Source organism: Artibeus jamaicensis, unplaced genomic scaffold, assembly GCF_021234435.1.
Source record: "Artibeus jamaicensis isolate MK-2021 breed Jamaican fruit bat unplaced genomic scaffold, CSHL_Jam_final contig_233, whole genome shotgun sequence".
Taxonomy (NCBI): domain Eukaryota; kingdom Metazoa; phylum Chordata; class Mammalia; order Chiroptera; family Phyllostomidae; genus Artibeus; species Artibeus jamaicensis.
In genome coordinates this window covers 10,131,150-10,156,816 of record NW_026521486.1, presented here as the reverse complement: position 1 = coordinate 10,156,816, position 25,667 = coordinate 10,131,150, and the positions used below count along the sequence as shown (strand labels likewise).

The window sequence follows — 25,667 nt, the reverse complement described above, 5'->3', positions numbered from 1 at the left end:
TTACACAGCACCCCAAAATCTTCCTTGTGCCCTGCCCGGGTCTTTACCCCTGGATTCACGGTTACCTGTTGGTATACTTATATCATTGGAATCATGCAGTACGTACTCTTGTGCCTATTGTCTTAATCTTAGTCTCAACACTACCTGTGAGTATATTCATTTTCATGCCCCTGTGGTACTTCACTAGATAAATGTGCCACTCGTTTTTGTTTATGTGACTGCGGATGGTCATCTGAGTCGTTTCCCAGTTGGGGTGATTACTCATGACGCTGATGTGAGCATTCTTGCACGTATCTTTTGTGCAAGGGTACAACATTCTCTTTGGTACGCACATGTCCCTATGGCGGGGACAGAACTGCAGGGAGGCTCAACTTTAGGGGGTAACAACAAAGAGGACGCCAAAGCAGTCACACAGATGGCTACCTTCTCCCGAAAAGTAACTAACCCACTCAAGCATCAGCAGGTCTCTCTGGATGAAACCCCTCTCTTATACAGGCATCTGAAATGAACTCACTTGAAGACCAGGACCATGAACAGCAGAAGTTCTGGTCTTTCTTTTTGGAAACTTCAAATCACTGGTTATGGATTAAGCACCTATTATAGACGCAGTGGTATGGTCTAACACGGTTCGAACAGACCAACACATCTGAATACAATGCTTTTTTCATGAGCCACAGGTCCTGCCGAGCATTTACATCTCAAATTAAAATGACAGAACCCAAGACTCCTAGAGCAAGAGAAGTCCACGTAAGAAAGCAGATGGTACACCCCACTTTAAAGGACGAGAACAGCATGAAGGGGCTGTGGGAAAATGGAACTGGGGGGGACGGGGTATGGAGGACCAAATAATAGCCCCCCACTATGTCTGTGTCTTAATCCCCACAACCTGTGAGTATGCTATTTTACATGGTAAAAGAGATTTTGTGGATGTGATTAAATTAAGGGTTTTAAGGTGGGTGGGTTATCCTGGAGTATGCGGGTGGTCCCAATGTGATCAAAGGGTCACTTGAGAGGGTGGCAGAAGGCTCACAGAGAAAGAGATATGAAGGCAGAAGCAGAGGTCCGGAGCCGGCACTCACAGGTGACACTTTCCTAACCGTGGACATGGAGGCAGTGCTCCTCCCCTAACCGTGGACATGGAGGCAGGGCTGACATGGAGGGAAGAACCATGGCAGCCTCTGGAGGCTGGAAAAGGCCAGGATGAGGGGCCTCCAGTGGGGTTTACCGGAAGGAACCGGCCTGGCCAACACCTTGGCTCTAACCCAGTGAGGCAGATTTTAGATTTCTGACCTCCTTAACTGTAGGGTAATTTGTGGGGGGCTTTTTTAAGCCACTAAATTTGCAGTAATTTGTTACAGCAGCCACAGGAAACTCATACCAGCTTTCCTGTTGCCTGACCCAAGGCTCTGGCCAGGAGTCCCTCTGGCAGTGGGGCCCACTGATGCAGCAGGGTAATTTTCTCCAGCCCAGGACCACCATCATCTCACGCAGAAAGGCTAAGAATAAGTAGAGTCACCTGAGCAACCACCTCACAACCACATTAAATTAGGATCGATTTCAGCTGCCCTCCAAGATCCCGAGACCTTAAGGAGAGGCCTCTGGACTCAACATAAGGGCCACGGCATAGGCAGCCCTGTGGCCTTCTCTCCAGCTCGGTACGCACAGCTACAAACACCTCTGATTTTAAAAAATATTTGCAACGTTTATATCACACTTTCCACTTCCTTTCGCATTCCGCGTCCTGTGTTCTTATACCCCACAACATTCTTATTAAGTGATCCATTTGAACCACCAGCGAAAAGGCAAACTGGCTTGGCTGCCGTCGAAGCCGCCGCACAGTCTAGTGTCCAGGGGCACCGGGTCCCACTGGCGCTCACCAACCTCCGGGCTCAGCCTCTGAGCTCAGGGACAGGGGCGCACTCGGACAAGCTCTACTTGGATGAGACACCCCCCATCACCCCTCCTGCACTGTTCACGTGCCCCCCGATCCCTCATCATGAAAAAGCAAAGCAAACACATTAACTTACAGCTCCCTGGTTCTCCCTGCACCTCCTCAAAGCGCCCACATGTCAGGGCCCCACTTCTTCCTGATGGAATTTATTGTGGCGACCCTCCAACCCTTCATTTCAGGAGGAGTTGGGGTTGATAAAATGGCAGAACAGTGAGCTGAGGCTTCAGGAATGACAAAAGGTGGGTGCGAGCCGAAATCCATTGGGAAATTAATCTCTGGGCCACTGCATGACACTGGTTTGAAATGCTCAGGACTGCACCTCCTGAAGACACTTGCTGTGAAGTAGCCCCCGCACACTCCCTGACCAGAGGAGAGCTTCTGCACAGAGCCGACCCATGGAGCTGCTCGTAAATTATCGGGAGGGCGGCATGTGTAAACAATTTTCTGAATGACTGACGAGCACCCTTTCCTTTTCCCTCCTGCTGATAACTCAGTAACAGCTGAACGCCAGCTCCCTGATGGGCAGAAAAGAAAGAACCGCACCCGCAAATAAAAATCACACGCCCGTGAGAAAAGGGGGTCCTGGTGGAAAATAAGAGGCATGATCTAATTCCCACGGAGGTGCGTTCGAACAATCACTCCAGCCCCAGAATTAACGTCACAGCCAGGAGGGAGGTGGGGTTCCTGGCACCGGCCCCCGAGGTCTCAAAAGCACAGATGCTCAGCACACAGGCATGAGCCTCGCCCGCCGGTGCCTCCTGCTTCTGTCAACGCCCAGAGTCCTTCCCAATCAGCATTTCCTAAGGACCCACGAAGAGTGATTTTCAGGCACTGGAAGGGTGAAGGTGAATTAACAGTGTCTTGTCTCAAGGCATTCATTCATGAGCATGTGGCTAGAAAGACACTGAACAAGCAAAATATCCCTCAGCGAGGGCTGCCACGGGCATTTCCATATGGAATCAGACACCAGAGGGAAATGACATTGAACATGGCATTGAAGGTGTTGGCTGGGAGGAAGGGTCGTGGAGACGAGAACTGTATACTGAGCAGAAAAAAATGAGGTGGCCAAGTAGAATTTTCCTCAGGGAGTTCAATGAGACACTCATCCAAGCGAAAAGAGAAATTATGAGCTAAGGGGAAAAGCCTGTGCAAGACCAGAGAGCTATGAAAAGGGGTGTGGAGTCAATCCAGGAGGCAATGGGGGGAACTGTGGGCTCCCCAAGGCAGGAGAAAGTGTATTTCTTCCCTTATTTAGTCATTCAGCAAACTGCTGGGGACCAGCTCATCTCCTGGAACCATAGTGGGAGCCAGAGATGGAAAGAAGAACACAAGAGAATCACTCCCTCCCCTCCAGATGCTGGTAACCTGTCCTGAAGACAGGGGAGATGAGAAAAACCAAGGGTGTGCTATGAGGAGGGGGAAGTACAGGAGAGTTATGGGGCGCGTAGCAGAGGAAACCCAGAGAGTTGAGGGTGAAGAGCAATCAGTCGTGTTAAAGATGAGATAGGAGCAGCCAAATAAGCCAGGCAGAGGAGAAGGGGAGGAGGGCGGCCATGTCCCAGGGAGAAGGCGCAGCACAGGAGGAGACCTGAGGCCACAGAGGGCGGTGCACCAGGATGTGCAAGTCCAGGACGGCTGGACAGAGAGCATGAGCAGGACATCAGGAGGTGAAGCCAGGGGGCCAGCAAGACACAGATCGGTGCTGTGACTCAGCATGTAGCTGTGGCGGCTCTGTGGAGGGTGGCGGAGATGCTGCTGCCTCAGTGCACAGCACAGAGGAACGTGGGACCAGAGGCCAAGGCTCGCTGCAACCAGGGGAGGCAACCACGCGATGGAGGGAATGAAGAAGAAAGAGAATGAGGACCCCGGAGCATGGCTCCTGGGGACCGAGAAGCTGGGAGTGTCCATTGAGATGCCAGAGGAAGAGAGATGGGCTTGAGAACAAAGCAAGAGGCAGAACTTAGGAACTTGGGTGTTAGGTGCCAACCGAACATCCCCATGGGTGACCCTAACCAAGTGGTCACTTGGCCAGCCTTTGACAAACAGTTCCAGGAATGGGGAGCGCCTCCCTTTCCCAGGTGGTGGACTCTGATACCTAGAAAATCGAGTGGCTGGAACAGCTGTTCCCTTTTACATTGAGGAAATGCCTGCTCCCCCATCATTTTACCCACTGATCCTGGGTCCACATGCAGGAGCAAATCACAAGTCATTCCCTCTTCCCACGGAGAAGGCCCTTTCTAATGCATAGTAAATGCTTAGAGTCATAACCTTGTGGAATGTTAACGCCTCAAGAGGTGTGCTTCCTGTTTACCATGTCATTTCACACAGCAGGAGACGAAGCTCTGAAAGAGGAGGGGCCGTGCCCCACGCCCCCCAGCTACTCTGGCTGATGTAGGACCTGAGACACTTGACCCCACCTGGTGCTCGCTCAGCACCTTGTGCAGCATGTGATCGAACTCCAAACTTACACTCAGAGCTTCCGCATCTCAGGGTGAGTTCTCAGCTCTGCTCTCAGGGGATCCATTGAAATTAAACAGGGTTGAAAAATCAGTAAACCCACATTAACTATGAATAGCATTTCCATGAAAGCAGAGAGCAACTCTGCCCCTTATTTATGGCTCCACCTGCCTTGAAACAGAAAACTCAAGGGTGTCAATAAATAGATTGCCAAGTCGTGTTTACAGAGAGAAGCATGTCCCCACAGGACCGTTTGGAAGCGCGCCAACGGCTGCAGCGATGGGCAGGAGCTCCACGGTAGCCTTTTCCAGAGTCTCAGAGTCTCAGGATCTCAGGGGTCAGGAGGTTAGCAGGGCATCCTGTCCAATTGTCCCCGACGCTCAACTCCCACCCACCACACTGCCTTGTGTTTGCCCACGGCTCCTGGTGCGTATCTCACTCCCTCCCAGGGCAGCTCAGTCCAGCACCGGTCAGAACGATTGTCGTTGTGACAGGCTGGACCCCGTTATGATATGATGGCCCCAACATAGATTCAGGGGCCATCAGAGTGCGCCTGATCTCCCTGGCAGGTGACAGCCCTTTGACGACTTGCTGAAGCTGATCATATGTACACCTGGAGCCTCTACTGCTCCCAAGTGAACAGCCTCAATTCTCTCCACTGCTTCTAATGTAACAAGCTTTGAATGGGCCCTGTCATTCACCCAGCTTCTCCGAAGTGCGCTGAATTATGTGGACTGTTCTAAAAGTATAGCCTCCAGAAACAAAGGCAGTGGCCCAGCAGTGGACTGGTACCGTAAAAAGAAATCTGTCACCTTTATCATTCTAGCTAGAATACTTCTGTTCGTGTACCCATCACCCAGGCCCTATTTCAAGCAGTTTCTGATTTTGTCCCAAGGGCAGGATTTACTGGTAAGCTTCATGATTACAGGTATAGTACCTACGCCCAGTCTGTGCATGTTGCTTCAGAATATTTTCTCAATCCTCCAAGTTTCCTATGATCTATCTTCCAGCCTAATAAAATCATTCAAAGTCAAGGATCACAGTCACTCCATCAGCCAGGGTGGGCAAGACAACATGAAGCTGGAAAAGACCCTTCAAGGTGACATCAACACATGACTGAACACGGCCAGTTATGAATTCTCTGGAACGCAGACCGACTTCTAGTCTGTCTCCTCTGAGAAACTGCACCACTTACCTTTGGGGGGCCGCCCCTCCCCCAATGTCACTCCACATGTTTCAGGGAACCCCTCTCTACCCTATGACCAGAAACAGGCACAGGGCTCAGGGCCACCCTCACCAGCCTCCCCAGTCACGGTGACTTGGGTCTGGACAGGTAACCAGAGGCAATCCTGGAGAACTGGGGGGGAGCAGGAACCCCTCTTTCTACAGGGAGTGGAAGGATAAATTGTAAACTAAAGCTTCTTCTGTTTTCAGGGTAAGAGCTACCCTGGAAGAAACCACAGAAGAGACAAGTAGAGCAAAAGGATGGAGAGAGACTGAGCTACATGACTATCATTTGAGCCCCTGGATCCAACCCTACCTGAAGCCTGTCCTGTCTTCAAACTTACAAGTTTTGTTGGCCCCCAAGTCTGTCTTTTGCTCTGATCTTTTAGGGCTGAGTTTCTATCAATAAGTGCAAATCAACATTCTGCAGCTTCCCTCAAGGCACCCAGAAATGTCATGTGACACCCAGTCAAACCCCTTTGCTGAAGTCTGCTACCTCATTGAAGCCCCAACCTACAACACACTTTGGTGTTTTAAAAGTCCAGCTCTCGAGTCCAGTCATCCGGGCCCCACCTTGACTGGCTTTGGGGCTCTGAGAAGATCACCGATGCTTCTCTGCCTCATCTCTTCATCTGTACCTACTACACTGGATTACTGTAGAGAGAGACTTAACATGTGTAAAGTCCTTACAACGAAGCCTGGCAGGTAGAAAATGTTCAAAATACTACCAGTTTATATTGCTGCCATCATAATTATTATTGTTATTATTGTCATACTACTACTACTATCAATCTAGCTACGCAGTGAAAGCTGTTTTAATATATTAAACTCAGAGTAGCAGGTGCTCTTAGCCTTGTTCTGTAAGGGTTCCTCTGTCATTCCTAGGAGAATGCGTCCTTACAGCTCTTCTAGGATCATCACTGCCTCACCCTTCTCCTGCTGACGCCTATGCCCCAAACTAACCATCCATCCCGCCACGGCACAGTTGATTCCATCCAGCTGCTTAGATGAAAGTTCCACCCCCTGCAGGGAAGAGGGGACAGGAGAGTGACAGGGGCGTGTCACCGGCCCCTCCCTGCTCTGCAGGTGCACAGTTCCACCTCGTTTATATTCAGTCTCGCTGACCAGGGGCACATCTCAGAAAGCGAAGTGGAACTCCTAATTAAAAGGTAGCCTCGAGCTGTCAATAAAATTATGCACAAAGAAAATGGTTAAAAACACAGGAGCGACTTCCTTGAGCCACATTTTCTTTCATTTTTCTCTTGTAACTCAAGTGTGGGGTAAAGAAGAAAGCGCGCTCCACCACAGGGCCGGGCCCCCCCTCCCCGGGCGCAGACAATCACCTCCGACACGCAACACACGGCGCAGCGCTTGGAACCGCGGCCTGGAAAAATGGTTCGTGAGCCCTGTCTGTCCACTGATTTCTGGAAAGCGGCGGGGGTGAGCCTTGGTTTTCATTTGTTTGAGGAGGGCCGCTCTCCATCGCATTCCTGTACTGGGCCCGTGAGAATGACTGATGGTGCCTCACACCCAGCTCGGCCCGACAGCTCCCACATCCATCTCCGCAGCCTCCTGGGCTGGCGTCCTCACGCCATGCGAAGCGGCGTGCAGCCATCAGCGCACGGTCGCCCGGCCGGGCCCTCCACCGCACTGTGAAGGTCCAGGTGCCTCATGGCCGTTCGTCCAGCCCCTGCTTCAGCAGGGGTGTCGGACCCCAGCAGCAGGAGCAACAGTAACAAAATGTTGACAACGGGAACAAATAAAGGAAGAGACCGGAGGAGAAAGAATGAAACACCCGGCTCCATGAAGAGCCAAGCGATCCCTCAAGGGCCCAACCTTTTCCACTCACGAAGCTGGTGTTTGACATTTGTGTGACCTCCACCACACCACGGCGTCCACCTTACCTTGCTTCTGTGTTTATCTTTTTCTCCCCGCACTACTGACTCCCCCCAGCTACCTGGGTAACCCTGGGCACGTCTGTCCCTGTGACCGAGCACCAGCATTCCGTTCCACACAATGACAAGCTGGGACTCGATGACTTGGAGGCTCGTCCTAGGACACTGGGACAGCCGGCGGTCCCCTTCTACCCCCTTTCCCTCTCACTTTGGAAAAGCTTCCTCTTACCTTCAAAGCTCCCGGCAAACAGGTAGAGCCAGGTGACGGCTGGGATGCAGAGAAGAGTCAGCGAGGCAGCCAGGAATTTCCGCCTCCCTCTGCAGATCGCCAGCATCCTCTCCGAGGGGGCAGTCCCTAGGCCCAGCGCCGCGTCTCTGCCCGGAGTGTGGAGTCCTCGGCCTCCCTCATAATAGTCTCTGCAAGGGAAGAGCAGAGGGGAAGGGCTGAGTTCTTAGCACGGCACAGGGGTGCAGGCTGCAGAGACGAATGGCCTGCAGACCCTGAGAGCAGTCCGACGCGTGCAGGGTTTCCTGCTAACCTTTTATCCTGGGAGACGACGCTGCAGGCTTGCGATCTGTCAAAACTGAGGCAGTTAAGAAAATAAACAAATAAAAGATGACAAAAACTGCAAGGAATCTCTCTTTCTCCCTCTCCTGTGCACACACGACCCCACACATGTGCACTTGATACTACAGGTTACTTGTGAAGCCTGAGCAAACACACTCATTAAAGGAGCATTTAGTTAGCACCTGGCGTACACCAAGCACTCACCAGGCGCTGTGCTTTGAAAAAGTAGAATAAGGGCTGGCTTCAAAAAGCACAGCCTGACAAGAGAGACCAACAGAAACCATCCATGGGAACACCTGGAACGTGGCGACTGAGATTTGCAGAAACCTCTGTGGAAGGACGGTAAAGTTGCTGACCGGTCCATGTGCAATCGGGATGGCAGAACAGTGCCCGTGACCCTGGCAGGAACTGTGGGAGGCACACGGGGCCCACAGGTGACACAGTCAGAGGAGAGGCGATCGGAGAGGCCACCGCGGCACCTGCAGGAGACTGTGCCACATCACGGTGGAAAGCCTACACACACTCGGCAGGGACCGCCTCTATGGTGCTCTTCTCTAACGTGGAGGAAGATGTCCAGACAGGTGAGGAAAACAACTGAAATGTGTCGAGAGTGGGGAGGAGCACAGAGGTGACCTGTAACCGGTCTGCAGAGGGACAATCCTTAGACCTCGGAAGACTGGCTGAAATGTGATAAAAAGATGGGGGAGAAGGTAACACAGATGGAGGCAAAGGGCCCAGTCTTTCACCTGAGTATATAACCAGAAACTCCTGTGACTTAGAAATGAATTAAAAACCAACAGACCACCCCAGATGGTGTAGCTCAGTGGATTGAGCGCAGGCGTGAAGCAAAAGGTTGCTGGTTCAGTTCCTGGTCAGGGCACATGCCTGGGTTGCGGGCCAGGTCCCCAGTAGGGGGTGCGTAAGAGGCAACTGCACACATTGATGTTTCTCTACCTCTCTTTCTCCCTCCCTTCCACTCTCTTAAAAATGAATAAATAAAACCTTTTTTAAAAAGCACCTTATTAAAAAAAAACACACCTTGAAATCCCATCTCTATCTTCTCCTAACACACAGGGTCTGGCACAAATAATGCCCCTTTTTATTACAAAATCATTTTTTACAAGATCACAAGCATGGGATTCTGTGACACGATGATATCACGACAGTTGGGCTGAACCGCCTCCCCTCCCCGCCAGCCTTGCTGTTTCCAGGAGACAGGCGACCTGCGGATGCACCTGGCACTCCCTAAGGTTTAGCAGGTGGCCTGTCACCGGCAGGTGCCTGATAATCGTCTGCTGAACAAACACATGGAATCAGAATCTAACCCGAGGAGACCCTCCGAAGCTTCAGGAGTTTGTGTTCAGCAAGTCGCCGGCAATAACCACCTAATGGAGCTCATCAGAGCCGTCAGCTCCGACACGTCTCAGTGGCCCTCTTCTGCAACACATGAGAGACCAGAGGTCTGGAGGGTGTGCACCGGAAAGTAAAGCCAAAGAAAGCAAAATCTATTTAAACAAAGAATGTTAACTTAGAAAAGTCCGCCCTGGGGGAAGAGAAACCACAGCCACGAGGAACGAGAACCAAGGAAACCAGGGTGGTCTCTTAGGAAGAGGACATGCTGGGGGAGAAGGCTGTGCATACGGGCAGACCTGGGTTCGAATCTGGTTCCACACTTGACTAGCTATGGCCTTGGCAAGCCCCCCGTCTCTGGATAAGCTTTATTTTATTCATTTACGCAACATTCTCGGCCTGGGAGGGTGGTCAGGCTTAAATGGGAAGTCCCCGGAGTGACTAGCAGAGACCCATCAAGCAATTGACAGGGTGAGACCCTCCCCCCTGGGAACCCGAGAGCGGCCTTACTTAGGGTTTTCTCTCTCCCCTTCCCCCACCATAGGGTTTGGGAGAAAACAGATCCCAACAAATAGGCACTGACTGACCTGCTGAGCGGCTGATATAAACCCAAACGACCCACCTACTCTCCGCTCTCCTTTGGGAGTTATTTTTTTAAACAGTTCACTTGTGATAATAAAGACAACTAGCAGTAAGCAGCACTTATCCTGTATCAAGCACTTTTCTATGTTTTTTCACTTGGTTAATTTTCAGAATAACCTATTTTTCATCCCCATTTTATGGACAAGAAAACTGAGGCCTGAAAGGATGAATTAACTGGCCAGAGGTCCCAGGCACCTATGGCAGGGACACCTCGGGCTCTGCTCTCCCTAGGGGACTGACTCGAACAACCTTCAGGGGACCTTTTTCTTCTGATCTAACTTCAATCCTTCATATTGAATCTTATGAGTATTATCTTTCCCAGGGTCCAATATATCACCAATGTTTGCTCCCATACCAAAGGGGGAAAGAAGTATAATACACAGCAATATAATCAGAAAGCTACAGATGAATTTATACTTTAAGGGAAAATAGGAACATAGATAGATATATGAAACTGAACTCCAGTGGCATTAATATATATTTTTTTCAAATTTTATATCTTGCCCTGGCTGGTGTAGTTCAGTGGATTGAGTGCGGGCCTGCCAACCAAAGCATTGCCTGTTTGATTCCCAGTCAGGGCACATGCCTGGGTTGCAGGCCAGGTCCCCAGAATGGAGTGCAACCACACATTGATGTTTCTCTCCCTCTCTTTCTCCTTCCCTTCTCCTCTTCTAAAAATAAATAAATAAAATCTCTAATAAATAATTAAATAAACCATGAAAAGATTTTATATCTTTATACAGAGGGGAAGGGAGGGAGAGAGAGAGAAATACCAATGTGTGGTTACCTCTTGTGTGCCCCCTACTGGGGACCTGGCCCAAAACCCAGGCATGTGCCCTGACTAGGAATTGAACCAGCGACCCTTTAGTTTGCAGGTTGGCACTCAATCCACTGAGCCACACTGGCCAGGGCAAGGGGCATTAATATTTAAATAACACTTTAAGAAACTCTTTAGCCCTGGCCAGTGTGGCTCAGTTGGCTGCAGTTTTGTCCAGTAACAGAAAGGTTGAAGGTTCATTTCCCACTTGGAGCGCATGCCTAGGTCGTGGGTTTGATCCCCGTCCAGGTGTGGGCCTGTGCGACCCCCAGTCCAGACACGTGTGATCCCTGGTCCGGGTGCCCATCCCCAGTTCGGACACATGTGGGAAGCAGCCAGGATGTTTCTCTCACGTCAACGTTTCTCTCTTTCCCTTTCTCTCTAAAAGCAATGAAAGAAGTGCCCTCGGTCGAGGATAAAAAAACATATTTTTAAAAAAGCACTCAAAACACTATTTTCCTCCTTCTCCTATCTCTATCTGCATAAGTTCATTTCAATTTGCACAATTTATACAAAGTTTTAAAACAGAGTCAAGGTTGGCTTGCATTTTATGATAACACTGGCACCTGAAATTAAACTCAGCAGGTAAAAAAATATTCCTTCACGGATTTGACTTTTAAATGACACCTCTGTGCACTAAAGACACATTTTAAAGAAAAATCTCCATTTATACCAGAAGTTACTCCAGGAAGTCAACATGGAAGCCAACACACGATGAAGAAGAAAGGACGAAAACTCGAGGGGGGGCTGGAAATCACAGCCTAAACGTGGGCAGACGACCTGAGAACACCCACCTCTACCCCACCCTTACCTGGTGAAATGGGGACTGAACCCCTGTTAACTCAGGGGGGGTCTGAGAGTCCTCCCCAACTGCTCCTCCCACAAGTCCAACATCCGATTTCTTGACCAAGCTGGTCAATTTCTCCTCCTGAAGGTCTATTCCATCTGTCCCCTCCCAAGTCCTAACAAAAAAATGTCACATTTATAGAGGACACTGCACTAGCCAGAAAAATGATCACAATCCATTAAGCCACGAAAATGGGATCCAAAGCTGAACATAAAATGTGATCACCAGTTTCCTTCAGCCCAGCGTAATAAACGGTGTACACAGATTATGTATAAATTCCTCCATAACTACAGATATAAAATACGGATAGGTGTGAGTGCTGAAATTTCTCTCTTCGTACAGAATGAGTCATTTAAATTATATGACTGTATTTCCCTAAATGTCATACAAGGGGTTTGCACTGCTTTTACAACTTAAAAAAATATTTCAAAGCTTGAAATCACCACGTCTTCCCGTTCTGTTACAGTGATTCAAAACCCCTCGATGCAGACCGTGCCGGATGCATGTGTTGGTTTTACGTTACTTGCTAGGTGCAGTGAGTTAACATCAGCGGGATCCTAATTGGGAACATGCCCCGCAGGGGTGACTGGTTGCTGTTTGAAAGATTCCAGTCAGAAGCCTACATTCCACGCACTGTGCTCCAGACCTCCCCGATCAACACCAGAGGCTGTCTTTTAATTAGCAGCATGGATGTTAGAAATGACTTTTCGAGAGTGTTCAAGATGTGTGGGTTGTGTAGAAACATTGTATATGAAGAAGGAACAAAAATCTAAGTCACCTCAAAAAAAAAAGTCTAAGGAACCCAAAGGCCAAAAGCCTTCAGGATCACTTAGGGTCCCAAACAGGTCCCATGGGCATTTCACAGACGTGGGCCATGGAGTCATGAGTGTTTACCCCCTTCCCCAGTGACCCTTTCTTACAAGGTGCTATCCCAGTTCCTAAGAGCGCAAAGAGCTGGACTGAGCTTATAAAACAAGTTCCATGGCAGACGGCCCTCAACAGAGTTAGCTTGGCCATTACCATCATTTGCATTATTGTCAGTGCGTATCGCCAGCTCACGCCTTTGCCCAAGCCGTATTCCCACATACACCCTGGCTCTCCTGCAGTGTCCTGTCTCCCCCACCGGGGATTTCGAGCCCCACGGCTGCGGGAGAACCTCTCTGGCAGGTCCGGACCTGGAGCCTCTTTTCCTTCCTGCCCAAACTCCCTTAGGTGTCAGCAACACATTCCCGATCACTTAGTTGTCTTCCAATTATGTCCTGTGCACTAGTCTCTCTTCCTTAGGCTGAAACCCCTGAAGCGCAGGGGATCGGGTTTGTTTTAAACTTGTCCATGAGACCAGCATCTGAGACAAAGGTTTACACTTGACCATCTCTATCCAACGGTCCCTGGCCCGGTGGCAGCAGCGGCAGCAGCAGCTAAGATCTCGACAGACAGGCAGACAGACTCTCAGGCCCCAGCCCAGTCCCACTCGGTCAGAATCTGCATCCAAACAAGATCTTCGGTTCTTTGAGTGTGCGTTACGGTTTGAGAGGTCTGAACAGTTGTGTGCCACATAACGACATTTCCGACGACAATGGGACACCCATACATGGCACACCATGTAGCCTAGGTGTGTGCTAGGCTACGCCATCGGGTTTTGTGCAGTCCACTCTGTGATGCTCCCACAACGACCAAATCGCCTCAGAACGCGTTTCTCTGAGCACATCCCCACCATTAAGTGGCACATGAGACTGTACTACAGCCCTTAGTAAATAACTGGTTAACAAAACAGAGCCGGTCTCCCTGCACGCCTCCCTGCCCTCCTCACCTCACCCCTGCAGGGGCTGGCCACCGCACTCTGGAGAACCATTCACATCCTGGACTTCGCTGATTGCATATTTATTACAGCAATTCTCTTGACCGGTGGAAGCAGAGTTTCTGGAAGGAAAAGTGCCTCTTTCTAATTAAGCAAAGGCACCTTCTGGACTGGAGCTGGCTCTGATGACCTGCCCCATTCCCATCAAAAACACTTTTCCTACCTTTGAATAATACCACCCACAGAGGCATCATTATACCCCTATTATAAAAAGGAAAACTGAGACAAAGAGGCTAAAAAGACACTGATTTAGTCGCTGGAAACCCCGGGACTCCAATTCTAATGTTCCCTGAGAAAACACAGCCACAGTTCTTTGCAACAGGACATACAGATGGGTGACCAGCCTGTATCTCATCGATGGAGCCTGCCGCCTTGAGGACAGGCACCTTGTCTATTCGGGCCATCGCAGTTTTTGTTGCTGCACAACATCTGACATATACGAAGAGATCAGTAAACACTTATTGAATGGATCAATGACTGACTATCTCAGCCACAGCCAGCAGCCTCCCTGGATATTCCTTTAAATACAGCCACTCCTCACACAAGCTGCAGCCTGCGCCCTCCTGCCAAGCCCAACAATGGAATTCTGTGACACCTCCTTTACATGATCAGCAAACTCCTCTTTATCCTCAACTTCCTCTCCCTTCCTTCCACCTCCTGCCCTTGTGAGAAAGTCTAGGTATCACCCGGATCACTGCTTTGCCTTTCCCCTGCTCCTCAAGGCAGGTACCGAGGGACTAGGGTGTGGGTCTCTGACCTCCTGACTTCCCATTGTCACTAGGGAATCTCACTGCTGCTCTTCCTAGGAGGACCCTCTCCTCTCGTGGCTCACATTCCTCTTTCCACGCCCGTCACTGTCATTCGGCAGCTCTACTTCCCACCACACATTCTTCTGCCTCTTCACCAAACTTCCGTGACAAAAATGGCCAATTCAAAACGTCTGCCACTTCGCATGGACCAGGTGCACATTCTAGAACCTGAAGTCACCCCAAACAGCACGACCTTAACATCTGAACTTCATCCTCGCCCCCTGCCCCGCCCATCTGTTAGCCTTCCGGGGCTGCCATCACACCCATTCTTCACCGTAAGACCCCTCCCGGTCCAGATTTTCTTTAGGGTGTCTCTAATTTGGCTTAGATGCCACGGTTCATCATTACAACCTCCCTCTGGAACCACAAGTGCCTCCGGTTTCCCAACCGCATTAGCCTGGGAAAATTCCATGAATCGGATGAACCACATTCGCTCTCCACACCTTTACTTGGGAAACCTAACGTTGGGTAGGAAGTCACACTCGCAGGCAGGCAGGTGTGTTCCCTTCAATCATTTCTGATCTCACAGGGGCAGTCAGCCGCTCAGAAATGCTAACTTTCTCTGGCAAACGAACAGCCTGTCCTCTGAGATAGTTATTTCATTCCTGTCTTCTTCTTCTCAAACCTCCCCTTTTCTGAATGGTAAGTTCCAAGAGTGTTCCAGGATGCGGGGTGGGGCCCATCTTTTTTTCTCCCAGCCCAGTGCTTGTAAAACTATCTCCAGGCCGACGGCTCCCACATTTGTCTCCCCAGCTCCGGCCCCTCCTTGGACCTCCAGGTTCATGTGGATGAAGATCTTCCTCATGTGTCTCAGACCTCAACCCTGACGCCCCTTCCAGACCCGCTCCTCTCTAGATCTGCCCCACCTCCATAACTACCACCTACTCCACTTCTGGGGCCAGAAACCCTGGAGCCATTCTCAACCCCTCACTCGCCCCCCTCATCGGGTCCAACCCACGCAGCCTCAAGTCCTGCCATTTTCCCTCTACAGCATCTATTCTCTGCAAAGACACATCTACTGCTTTCCAGTTTTACTGCCACTATATGAGTCCAAGCCACCATGAGGTCACGTCTGTGCCCACTGCACTGGCCTCCTAACTCAGTTCAGTTATTAAATGTTACTAAATGTGTCCCCTCGGCTCTTAAATCCTACACTTGTTACCATGCTTATAGGAACCTACGTGGCTTGACTCCTGACTACCGCTAGGGCCTCATCTCTGGCCACTCGCCCTGTAATTCTGCTCCCTTCCAGCCACATGGGCCCTGCCACTCCTGGAATAGGCCTCAGGGCCTTTGCACATGTGTTCCCTCTCCCTGGAAAGCTATAGCTCTGCTCCTTGCTTGACTGAGTCCTTCTCCTTCGTCAAGCCTGGAGCTTGAATGCTGTTGACTCAGAGAGGTCTTCTCAGACAATCGGGGATCCTCCTGGCCCCGTCTGCTTCACTTCGTCTCCTACAGAGCTCTGGCTGTTTCCTTCAGGCGGGCACCCATCCAATTTTGGAAACTATAAAATTATCTCATTACTTGTTTAGTGGCTGCCTTACCCACCAGATTTCAGTCTCCACTTGGGCAAAAACCAGGACTGCTCTATACTCAATGTATACCCAGGTACCCAGGGCGCAAGCCCAGAATGAATGGATGAACCCCTGAATGAATGAAAGTGTTGACAGAGCCTCAGCCACCAGGGACCTTGTTGTCACTCCAGTATCCTTTCAATAAGCCCCTTTTGGACAAAAACCTGCCAACGAGCTGTCTGACTGCACAGCATGTGGAATATAAGGAACAAAGTCCTCACGTCACCCTAAGTAGGTCCCTGTGGCAATGATGTGCCCCTCAGACACTCTCTGTTTCATTTGAGGTCACTTTGGTCACCTTCCCTCCTCTCTCTGCCCCATAAGGAGAAATTCAGGGGAGGCAGTTGGCCTCTGCCTCTGGGCCTAGAGCATCCATCCCGAAGGCTGATCTTGTAGTCACGTCCTTACTCCCTCTTTCAGGTGCCATAGCATCTCCTCCGCCCGCCGATGCTCTCTGGCCTGTCAGACTGGCACTCCTCACTTCTTTCTGCATTCGGACAATGGCATCTGGCCTTGCAGGCACTGTTTAAAAACTGATCATGCGAACTACAAGAGGAAAAGCCACATGAAATACGCTTTGGAACAAACATTGAAAACATGGAGTTCGCTGTCTTTTAAGGTTCGTTCCCACCGACTCAGTTGGTCTTGATCCCACTGCGAAGTCAAATCCTCTTGCTGCAGGAGAGCACGTTCTTTGTCTTTGGAACCACTGTGATGCCCCAGATCAAGCGGCAGAGGCCTTTCTGGGGTCTCCAGGCTAGTCTGCAAACGCCCACTCCACACCATTCTACAGTCAGGACACACTGCCTGCGGCCTGAGAATTTTGCCCATCTTGGTTCTGTTATGTTAAAAACAAACTCGAAGGCACACTTGCCTTTCGCATGGACCTCCCAGCATTTGTAGAGGACTGGGAGCCAGGATCTGGGCTGTGCACATCGGCCGGAGGATCCGAGCAAGGCATCGGACGGATATCCCGGAGGCTCCCATCATCTTTCATAAAAGCACATGGCGGTATCTAGCATTCAGGCTTGCTGCAAGGGTCGAAGGAGATCAAATGAAGTCCGAGATACGACCGCACATGACATAAGATGCTATAGTGGTATTCATCACAACATTACAATAAATCAGTTGAATTTTAGCTGCTCCACCAATCAGATTCTAAGAACAGCACAGAGATGACTGTCCCCTTGCTGTGATGGCACAAAGTGGACAGAAGGGCATCTTAATCCACCTGGGCTTCTATAACAAATGGACCATAGACTAGATGGCTTAAAAACAACACATGTGGATTCCTCATAGCTATGAAAGTTGGGAAGACCGAGGTCAAGATGCCCACAGGCTCCATGTCTGGTGAGGACTTGGGTTCCTGGTTCAATCTTTCTGCTCTGTCCTCACAGGGCAGGAAAGGGGAGGGAGGTCCTTCAGGCCTCTTTTAGTTAAGGGCACTAATCCTACTCACCAGAGCCCCACCCTTGTGACCTGCCAAGGGCCCCACTCCTAATACCATCCCATTGGGGGTTAGGATTGAATAGATGGATTGAAACATTCAATCCATAATAAAGGAGGAAAAGGCACTAACAAATGGGTTTCCCTGGTCCTGCCTCAGGGCAGTGTATATTTGTAAACACAGAACTATTGAAAAGGAAAGAACATTCTAACATCTACCATTAGAAAAAATAAAAACGACTGTGCTTTACCATCGATTATTATAACAAACAGTGCATTTTTCAACATGTTACTACGCTTTATAAAAGTACCATGTTTATTCTTTACAAAGGAACTGCCCCTTGAAACAAATGATATGTCAAAAGTTAATACCAGGAAATAATTCTGTCATGAAAAATCAATGCGCTTCTTTGGATAAGACAATGCCTACTCTTGCAAAACTACTCCCGTTTTCCAATACCACCTTTAAAAAGTTTAGAATAATAGAAATTCATTTTAATAACATCTTATTTAGCCTAGCACAGCTAAAATATCAGTTTTTGCAACATGTAATCAACATAAAATATTAATGAGATATTTTATGCTCTTTTCCTCATACTGTTTTCGAAATCCAGACTGCACTTTATCTTAATGGCCCATCTCAATTTTTTTTCAAATTGTAAGAGAAAGTCTATTCAGAAAGTCACAGAGGAAGCCGAAGTGAGCCGGCTGGGCTGCATGGGCTCAGGAAACAAGCTGCAGAGACAGAAGGGCGCTCGGAGCCCAGGAGAAAGAAAGGCAAAGGTAACACGCCTGTGGGGGGAAGAGAGGGAAGCACAGGCTTGCTCCTGAGAGTGGGAGCAGCTCTTGCTCTTTTCAAATTATACGAGAAAGTTTATTTAGAGAGTTACAGAAGTAGTAAGAGTGAGCCTTGGAAGTAATGGGTTGTGGAAACAAGTTACAGAGGCAAAAGAAGGACGCTTGCAAAGGAGATTATAAGAGAGAGAGAGAGAGAGCCACCCATCTCAATTTGAACTTGGTAGATTTCAAGTGCTCAAGAGCGACAGTGTTCAACAGTACAAGTTCCAGTATCTTCTGAGCCTTCACATCACCCCATTTAGGGAAGTAAACTTGGCTTCAGGCATGAGAATGGAGCTGAAACAGAGAACCTAGGAGGCTGTGTAGTGATACAGGCTGGATGATGAGCATCCCGAGCAGGTGGACCTAGAGAGAACTGAGTTCCACTGATGTGAGGGCTCAGGAAAGCAGGCCACACTCAGTGGGCAACAGGGGTACCAGGTAGCACATTGATAGTCCCACATGATCTTAATTCACTCAGGCTTTGCAACCAGTCTGTGCAACTCCACTTTACAGGTAGGAGCACTGAGGCTCAAAAGGCTAAGTCAGTCTGGCCACATGGCTGGGAAGAGGGGCCCTGAGGCGAACCCCAAGCCTTCTGACTTCAGATCCAATGTGCTTTCTTCAGTGTGGCATTAAAGCCCTCCGAGATGTATTTCATACTCCCCTGACTCTCCTCCTGCTGCCTCCACTTCCTGCTGGACTAGCTCCTACTTAGCCAGGAAGTGAGCCTCTAAGATATTGATCTTCAGTTGGGTGTAATTTTGCCTCTGCTCCCCAGAGGCCTTTGACTGGGGAGATTGGGGGGTTACTAGCACCTAGTGGGCAAAGGTCAGGGGTGCTGAGAAACCTCTTACAAGGAAAGCCCAAGACAGCCCCCAACAACCAATAATTATTTGCTCAAAATGATAATAGGACTATGGGTGAGAAACCACACTCCAAGGCACCCCCAGCCCTCATTATACAGCTCAGAGCATGTTTCTATGTGGTACATGCCAGAAAAGACTGCAGATTTCACTGTGGAAACCATTTCCTCCAAAGCCACCACCCTTGGCCTGGGGAAAGGCAATGCATTGATCTGCAGATCTGCATCCCGGGTGCCTTCCTTAATTTCCGCCCCTTATATTACACCATACAACCCAGACTCTGCTGTCCGAGGGTAGGAGCTCAAGTTGAATAGAGATGTCAATAGGCGGGAGGTGTGAATGTTGCTTGTAGCCAGGAGCTCTCCTTGGGGTAACACCAGTGGAGAAGCAAAAAGGGAGAAAAGATAGAGAAGCAATCAAAAATTTCCACTTACAGCATTAACCTCTTTGACAATGCATCGCCAAACAGATCTTTAATGCAAATTGATCTTTCCTGAGGATGTGCACTTTTCCTGGGGTCAGACCACAGCTCCGGAAGGCTGATTTTTATGTTTTCTTCTGAATGGTTAATCAGCTCTTAATCACATCCACGCGGCTACCCGCAAAGCCACCCGTTGGAGTGTTTTGGTGTCCGTTCTTTTTGCTTTTCATTCTGGAAAAGGATGGCTTACCCAGGCAAGCTTCACATTCTCAATTCCGCTTAAGCAAACACTCATAAGCATTTAACAAGGGCCAATACTGCAAAATGCACTTCAGTCCTCCCGACTGGTGGAGGATTACGTGCCCAACGTACAGAATCTATTTTTTCCTCCATGTTCCAAGGTCTGTGGAGATTTTACGTAAATAACTCTTGCAGCACATGGTAAAAAGAGGCAGCTCTGTCTTTCCCTTTTCTCTACTCCTTCATCCCCTTCCACACAGCACAAGTTCACTGGGCTTACACTCTATTCCAGGCACAGAGCTTGAGGCTGGGGATACAGAGGTGGGTGCCACCTGCCTTTGAGGAGCCTTGTGAGAATTCAGGGGACAGACAGACACAGATGCCATGACCATGAACAGAAGGCAGCACTGGGGAAGACGTGGTTCTCAGGAAAAAAACATCTGAGCTGAGCCAAAGAGGACGGCACAACTTCGAGGGGCTGGGAAGGAAATAGGAGTCACCCCCGGCAGAGGGAAACACAAGGGAGAATGCAAGGGCAGGCCTGGCACCAGGGAATGGCCACCGGTCACTCCCTTCCAGAGTCAAATAAGGAAGCTGATGGACGGAAGGGAAAAAGATTAGGATGACTGCGAATGGTAAGTGAAGGAGAACTTGAACTTCATTCTCCGGCCCCTGGGCAGCTACTGAAGATTTCTGAGCAGGAACTGCAGCATCTGCGTTTAAGAAAAGGAACAGCTCCAGCTGGAGGAGGGAATGCGGCCCAGGGGCCAGCCTGAAGGGTTCTGCTGGCGGACGCATCTCGGAGCCCTGCGATGGCGATACTGGTCCTTGCTTTGGGGACAGGACTGTTGCCACAGTGCTGATTTGGTTCATGTGTGGGCACAATGGACTGAATGTGGTTGCCTCTACATTCACATACTGAGGTCCTAACCCTCAGTATGATGGCATTAGGAGGTGTGGTCGTTGGGACACAATTAGGTCATAAGGGCGGAGTCCCCATGCATGGGATTAATGCCCTTAGAAAGGGACTCTTTCTGCCACGTGAAGACACAGGGAGAAGCTGGCACTTTACAAACCAGAAGAGGGTCCTCGCCAGAACCCAACCCTGATCTCAGATGACCAGGCTCCAGAACCGTGAGAAAGAACTTCTGTCATTCGTAAGCCACCCAGCCGGGGTGTTCTGTTCCCACAGCCTGAACAGACAGGGCAGTGAGGCCGCCCTGTGCGGAGGGGCGGGACCTCCGGCTGCAGGGAACGAATCCCAGCTGGTCTCAAGGTTAGAGCAGCACCACTCTCCTGTGACAGGGGCTGGTTTGGGGGTGGCCTGTGACCCAGTCCTGGTCACAAGACGCAATGGAAGGAGAAGTCACAGTGTCACCAAAGCCACAAAGGGAGAGAGAGTATCATGAAGGAAATTCCCCTTTCGGACAGAAACGTTATTTGCTGCAGATCATAGAAAATGTCTCTAAAATGACAGGGTGAGTGAAGTGCCTCCTGATTTCAGTCCATTTAAATGATGCTGTGTGACCGCCCTCAATAGTCATGCATTTTGACCTGTTCCGTGTTCCCCTAGGTTAGGCCACATACATATCCTCACAATGAAACAAAAATGGCCTTTTCTTTTTATGGAGGTGAAATTCACACAACACAAATGAACCGTTCTAACAACGTGCACAATGCAGGGGAGCTCAGTGCCCTCATACAACCACCACCTTACCTAACTCCAAACCGTCTCCACCACTCCAGAGGAAAAATCCCATCCCCTGTACGCGGACATTCCCCTTTTCCCTGCCCCTTGCCCCTGGCAACCACCAACGTGCTTCCTGTCTCCAGGGATTCACCAATTCTGAATATTTTATGTAAGTGGAATCACACACTACGTGGCCTTGGGTGTCCAGCTCCTTTTGCCGAATATCTTCACGTTCAACCATGTTCTAGCATGTATCGCTATGCCGCTCCTTTGCATGCTGGGTGACATTCCACTGCACAGACTTACCACTTGTGTTTATTCATTCAGCAGCGGATGGACATCTGGGTCAATTCCAACGTTCAGCTATTGTGAATCGTGCCACTATGAACACCTGGGTACAAGTGCTTGTTTGAGAAGAAGGGCTTTTCTTAAGGTTCTCTACATCCCTCTTCCCTATGCACAGAAGGATGTTCCTTTATGAAGCATAATGATTTTAAATTTCTAGGACCAGGCACCTAGGGAGCTCGAGCCTCAGTAGCTGTTGTAGCGACAGTGGCAACAGCCTACAACATGCCTCACTCTCTGCTGGGCACCTGAGTGCGCTTCCATCTCATTTAATCTTCTCACGACTCCTGCTATTGGTGAGCGAGTGTTCCACCGCGGAGATGGCACAGCTCGGTCTGGGTTAAATAACACACCAGACATCACACGAATAGTGTGGAGCAGAACCGAAGTTCAACACCGTGCCAAGGCGCCCAGCATGTGATCTGGCCCACAGCAGCTAAGCAATGCATATGAACTCATTAATCAAGTATGTAATGACAGTTTGATAATTAAAAAACAAGAGAACTGGTAGGCGGTAAGAAGGCACAGTCAAACCCTGACTTTCCCCCGCTCGTAACTAACTGTACTTCCATGGCATAGAATGCTTAGTGACCCATCGTATGAGTTTCCTGGGGCTGCAGTAACAGAGAACCACAAACAGGGTGGCTTCAAAGATATGCAAGCACTGTCTCATAGTTCCAGAAACTACAACTCTGAGATCAAGGCCTGGTGAGCAAGGCACGCCCCCTCCTGGCCTGACTCTGAGCTTCAGATGGTCCCTCAGCTGTGGCTACCCACCTTCAGTGTCCACATGGCATTCTCCTGGTGTGTGTGACTGGGTCCACATTCCCCCTTTATAAGGACAGCTGCCACACTGGATCAGGGCCCAACCTACACCAGTAAGATCTCATGTTAGCTAATTATGTCTGCTCTGACTGTATTTCCAAGTAGGAACACATTGTACAGCACTGGGGATTAGCACTTCAGCTCATGCAATGTGGGGAGGACACAACTCCTCCTGCAACAGTCTCCTTCACAAGAGTGCAAGAGTCAAGAAAGGGAAGCACCACGAGGTGGAGCACAAAAACACATTTTAGTTCCATGGGGTCAGGGATACCCAGTCCCCAGAGGCTGCCTATCCGGGAGCAGCAGGACTGACTCAAGGTAGCTGGAGGATGGACAGGATGGCCTGAAGGCTACCACAGGTCTCCGCATGCTCATGGTGTGAAAGAAGGAGCATGAGACCAGGCTTCGGGAAGCCTAGTTCTGGTCCTGCTCTAACAACTTCCCGTGTGACCTTCTCCGAGCCTCAGCATCCAAAGGAGATAAATGTGGGTCCCATAACTGGTCTCTAACACCCAAAACACAATCTGCTTATCACTTCCAAAATCCATCAGGAGCTATATATACTCCCTCCTCTGCAAGGGTGCAGACATGTTCCTGGCTTCTAACAACCTCCAGGTAGGAACTTTCAGCTCACGTGCCCGCCAGCTTCAAAGTTAGAGATTAAATCTCTGGCATCCAGGCTTCTATGAAAAAATCAAATTGTTCAGCTATTTCTCACTCACACAACACCGCAGACAGATGCAGCCCACAGAGTAAACAGCCTAGTTAATAAGTGCAGCTTCATTAGTTGTGGGGCTGTCAGCAGAACCCAATAGCTGTGATAACACACAAAGCCGTCCCCGTCCTGGAAGTCAAGCTAAATGTTTTCCATTTTTATCACCCAATTCATAACCTTGCTGTCTGGCTTTAAGAATCAATAACCTGGTGGTTTTGGTCTCCAATAAATTTGTCTTCGTTTGGACGTTTTTTCATTTCCCATGCCGATTGAGGAGAGCGGGGTAAGGTGAATTGCTCCCCTCATAGCATTTGTTTTCCCGAGTCTATAATTTCACACTGACATGTTCCACACACCCGTGCAGGCAATGAGGGAAAGAAAGCAGATACCAGAGGCCCCATTCCCGACATCAAGTATGTTTCCAGCTGGGGTCATTGGGGACGACCCATTCAATGCGTTTCACATGGGCAAATGTCAACTGGCGGACCCCAGGTGACCCATTCTTCACCTACTGAAGGATTTTTATCCAGCACGTGCTAAGTGCCAGACCCGGTGCTGGGTAATTCACATGAGTTATCTCATCAGTCCCCACGAGACAGCTGCCTGAAAAACTACCACTGTTTTATACATACGCGAATAAATAGACACATTATCTTTATTTTTATACGTAACACTGAAACTGAAAAAAGAAAGCAATTCTGGCTTTGTGGATAAGAGAAAGCAGCAAGAAACTCAAAGAACAAGCACATTTAAAGCAAACACACACACACACAGAGACTCAAAAGTAAGACGGGGGTGGGATGGGGGGCGACTGTTCTCTAATCCAACACGATGATGATCTGAGTGAGGAAACTGTCAGACAAAGGAACATCATGACCAAAGCCATTCGGGAAGCAAAGTCAAAATTAAGTCTGAACCTTCAGGTTTTGTTGTCTTGATCTGCTGCTTCGGTTTTATTTTCTTCTTCTTCTTCTTCTTCATCCAGTCAACACATTTCATCTAATGTTTAACAGATCTAGACATGGAAGGATTTAGGAACTGGAAGAATTCCAGATGGGAGGGAGAGAAACCCTTCAAGAATTTCCCAGAGCAAATCCACAGAAATAGATGCTTACACGGGACTCCAGAAAGGAGGGGATGAGAAAGGACTGCTGATGATATGGGGGTCCTTGGAGGGTAACAAAAATGTTCTAGAATTAAATACTAGTGAAAATAACAACATCTTATGAATATCTAAATATGTAAAACCACTGGATATAAAAACCATTGAACTGCATACCTTAAAAGGGTGAAATTTATGGTGTGTGAATTATACCTCAATTAAAAAAGTAATCAGTGACATCAGAACAGTCAGGACTTAATAATGCAGATTAGCCCCTATCAAAACAATCAAGTAAAAATAAAGATCCCACCTGTCACGCTTATTTATCCTGAGCAATTTCAAGGACAAGCATGTCAGGCAAGACACCACAGTGATTTGCCTGCTTTCATCTGCACAACAATTCCAGGCCACAAATATCACTGTCTCCAGTTTACAGGCACAACACTAAGTCCAGGGGTCATGAGCAACCTTCAGCTCATACCGGGGCTCACACACCTCTCTTCTGGGTCTCCTGCCATAGCACTTGGCAAAATAGATTTAGCTGGGTCTGCAGAGTGAGTCCCTTGAAGCAAAGACTATGCTTTCTCAAGAAAAGAACAATTTTGGAAGAGCAGTCTGAGATTTACTGGACAGCAGACTGAGCCATAGGGTGGGAATGAAGAAAGAAGGCGAGGTAGTATGCTAAGTGAAATAAGCCAGTCAAAGAAAGACAAATACTATATGATTTCACTCCTATGTGGGATGTAATGAACAAAATTAACATACAAATTAGAAACAGACTCATAGATACAGAGAAGAGACTGTCAGATGGGAGTGGGGAATACTGGGTGGAAAGGTGAAGGGATTAAAAAAAACAAACTCATAGGCACAGACAACAGTATGGTGATTACCAGACAGATGGGGAGTTAGGTGCAGGGGGAGGAGGGTAAAGAGGGATAAATGTTGGTGGAAGGAGACTAGGCGTTGGATGGTGAGCACACAGTGCGATGTGTAGATGATGTATTGCAGCCCGGCACACTTGAAACCTATAGAATTTTATTGACCAATGCAATGCCAATAAATTCCATTTAAAAAAGAGAAGGGAAGAAGGCTGAGAGATGAGTTTCCACAAAAGGAGTAAGAGGTGTCGAATAGAGGTTCCCCAGGCAAGAGGTTGTGTCTTTCAACTTAACCAAATACCCACTGCAG

The 25,667-nt window shown here is 49.1% G+C and overlaps 1 protein-coding gene across 6 annotated transcripts in view; it reads right to left on the bottom strand.

Moving 5' to 3' along the window:
* LARGE1 (LARGE xylosyl- and glucuronyltransferase 1) overlaps positions 1–25,667 on the bottom strand; it is a 439,612-nt gene that overhangs the window by 317,278 nt on the left and 96,667 nt on the right. For all 6 annotated transcript variants that reach the window (XM_037160113.2, XM_053661541.1, XM_053661539.1 and 3 more), the window contains exon 2: positions 7,757–7,944. In XM_037160113.2, the coding sequence (XP_037016008.2) occupies positions 7,757–7,862 (106 nt within the window). In that variant the 5' untranslated portion in view covers positions 7,863–7,944. The remainder of the gene's footprint in view (positions 1–7,756; positions 7,945–25,667) is intronic.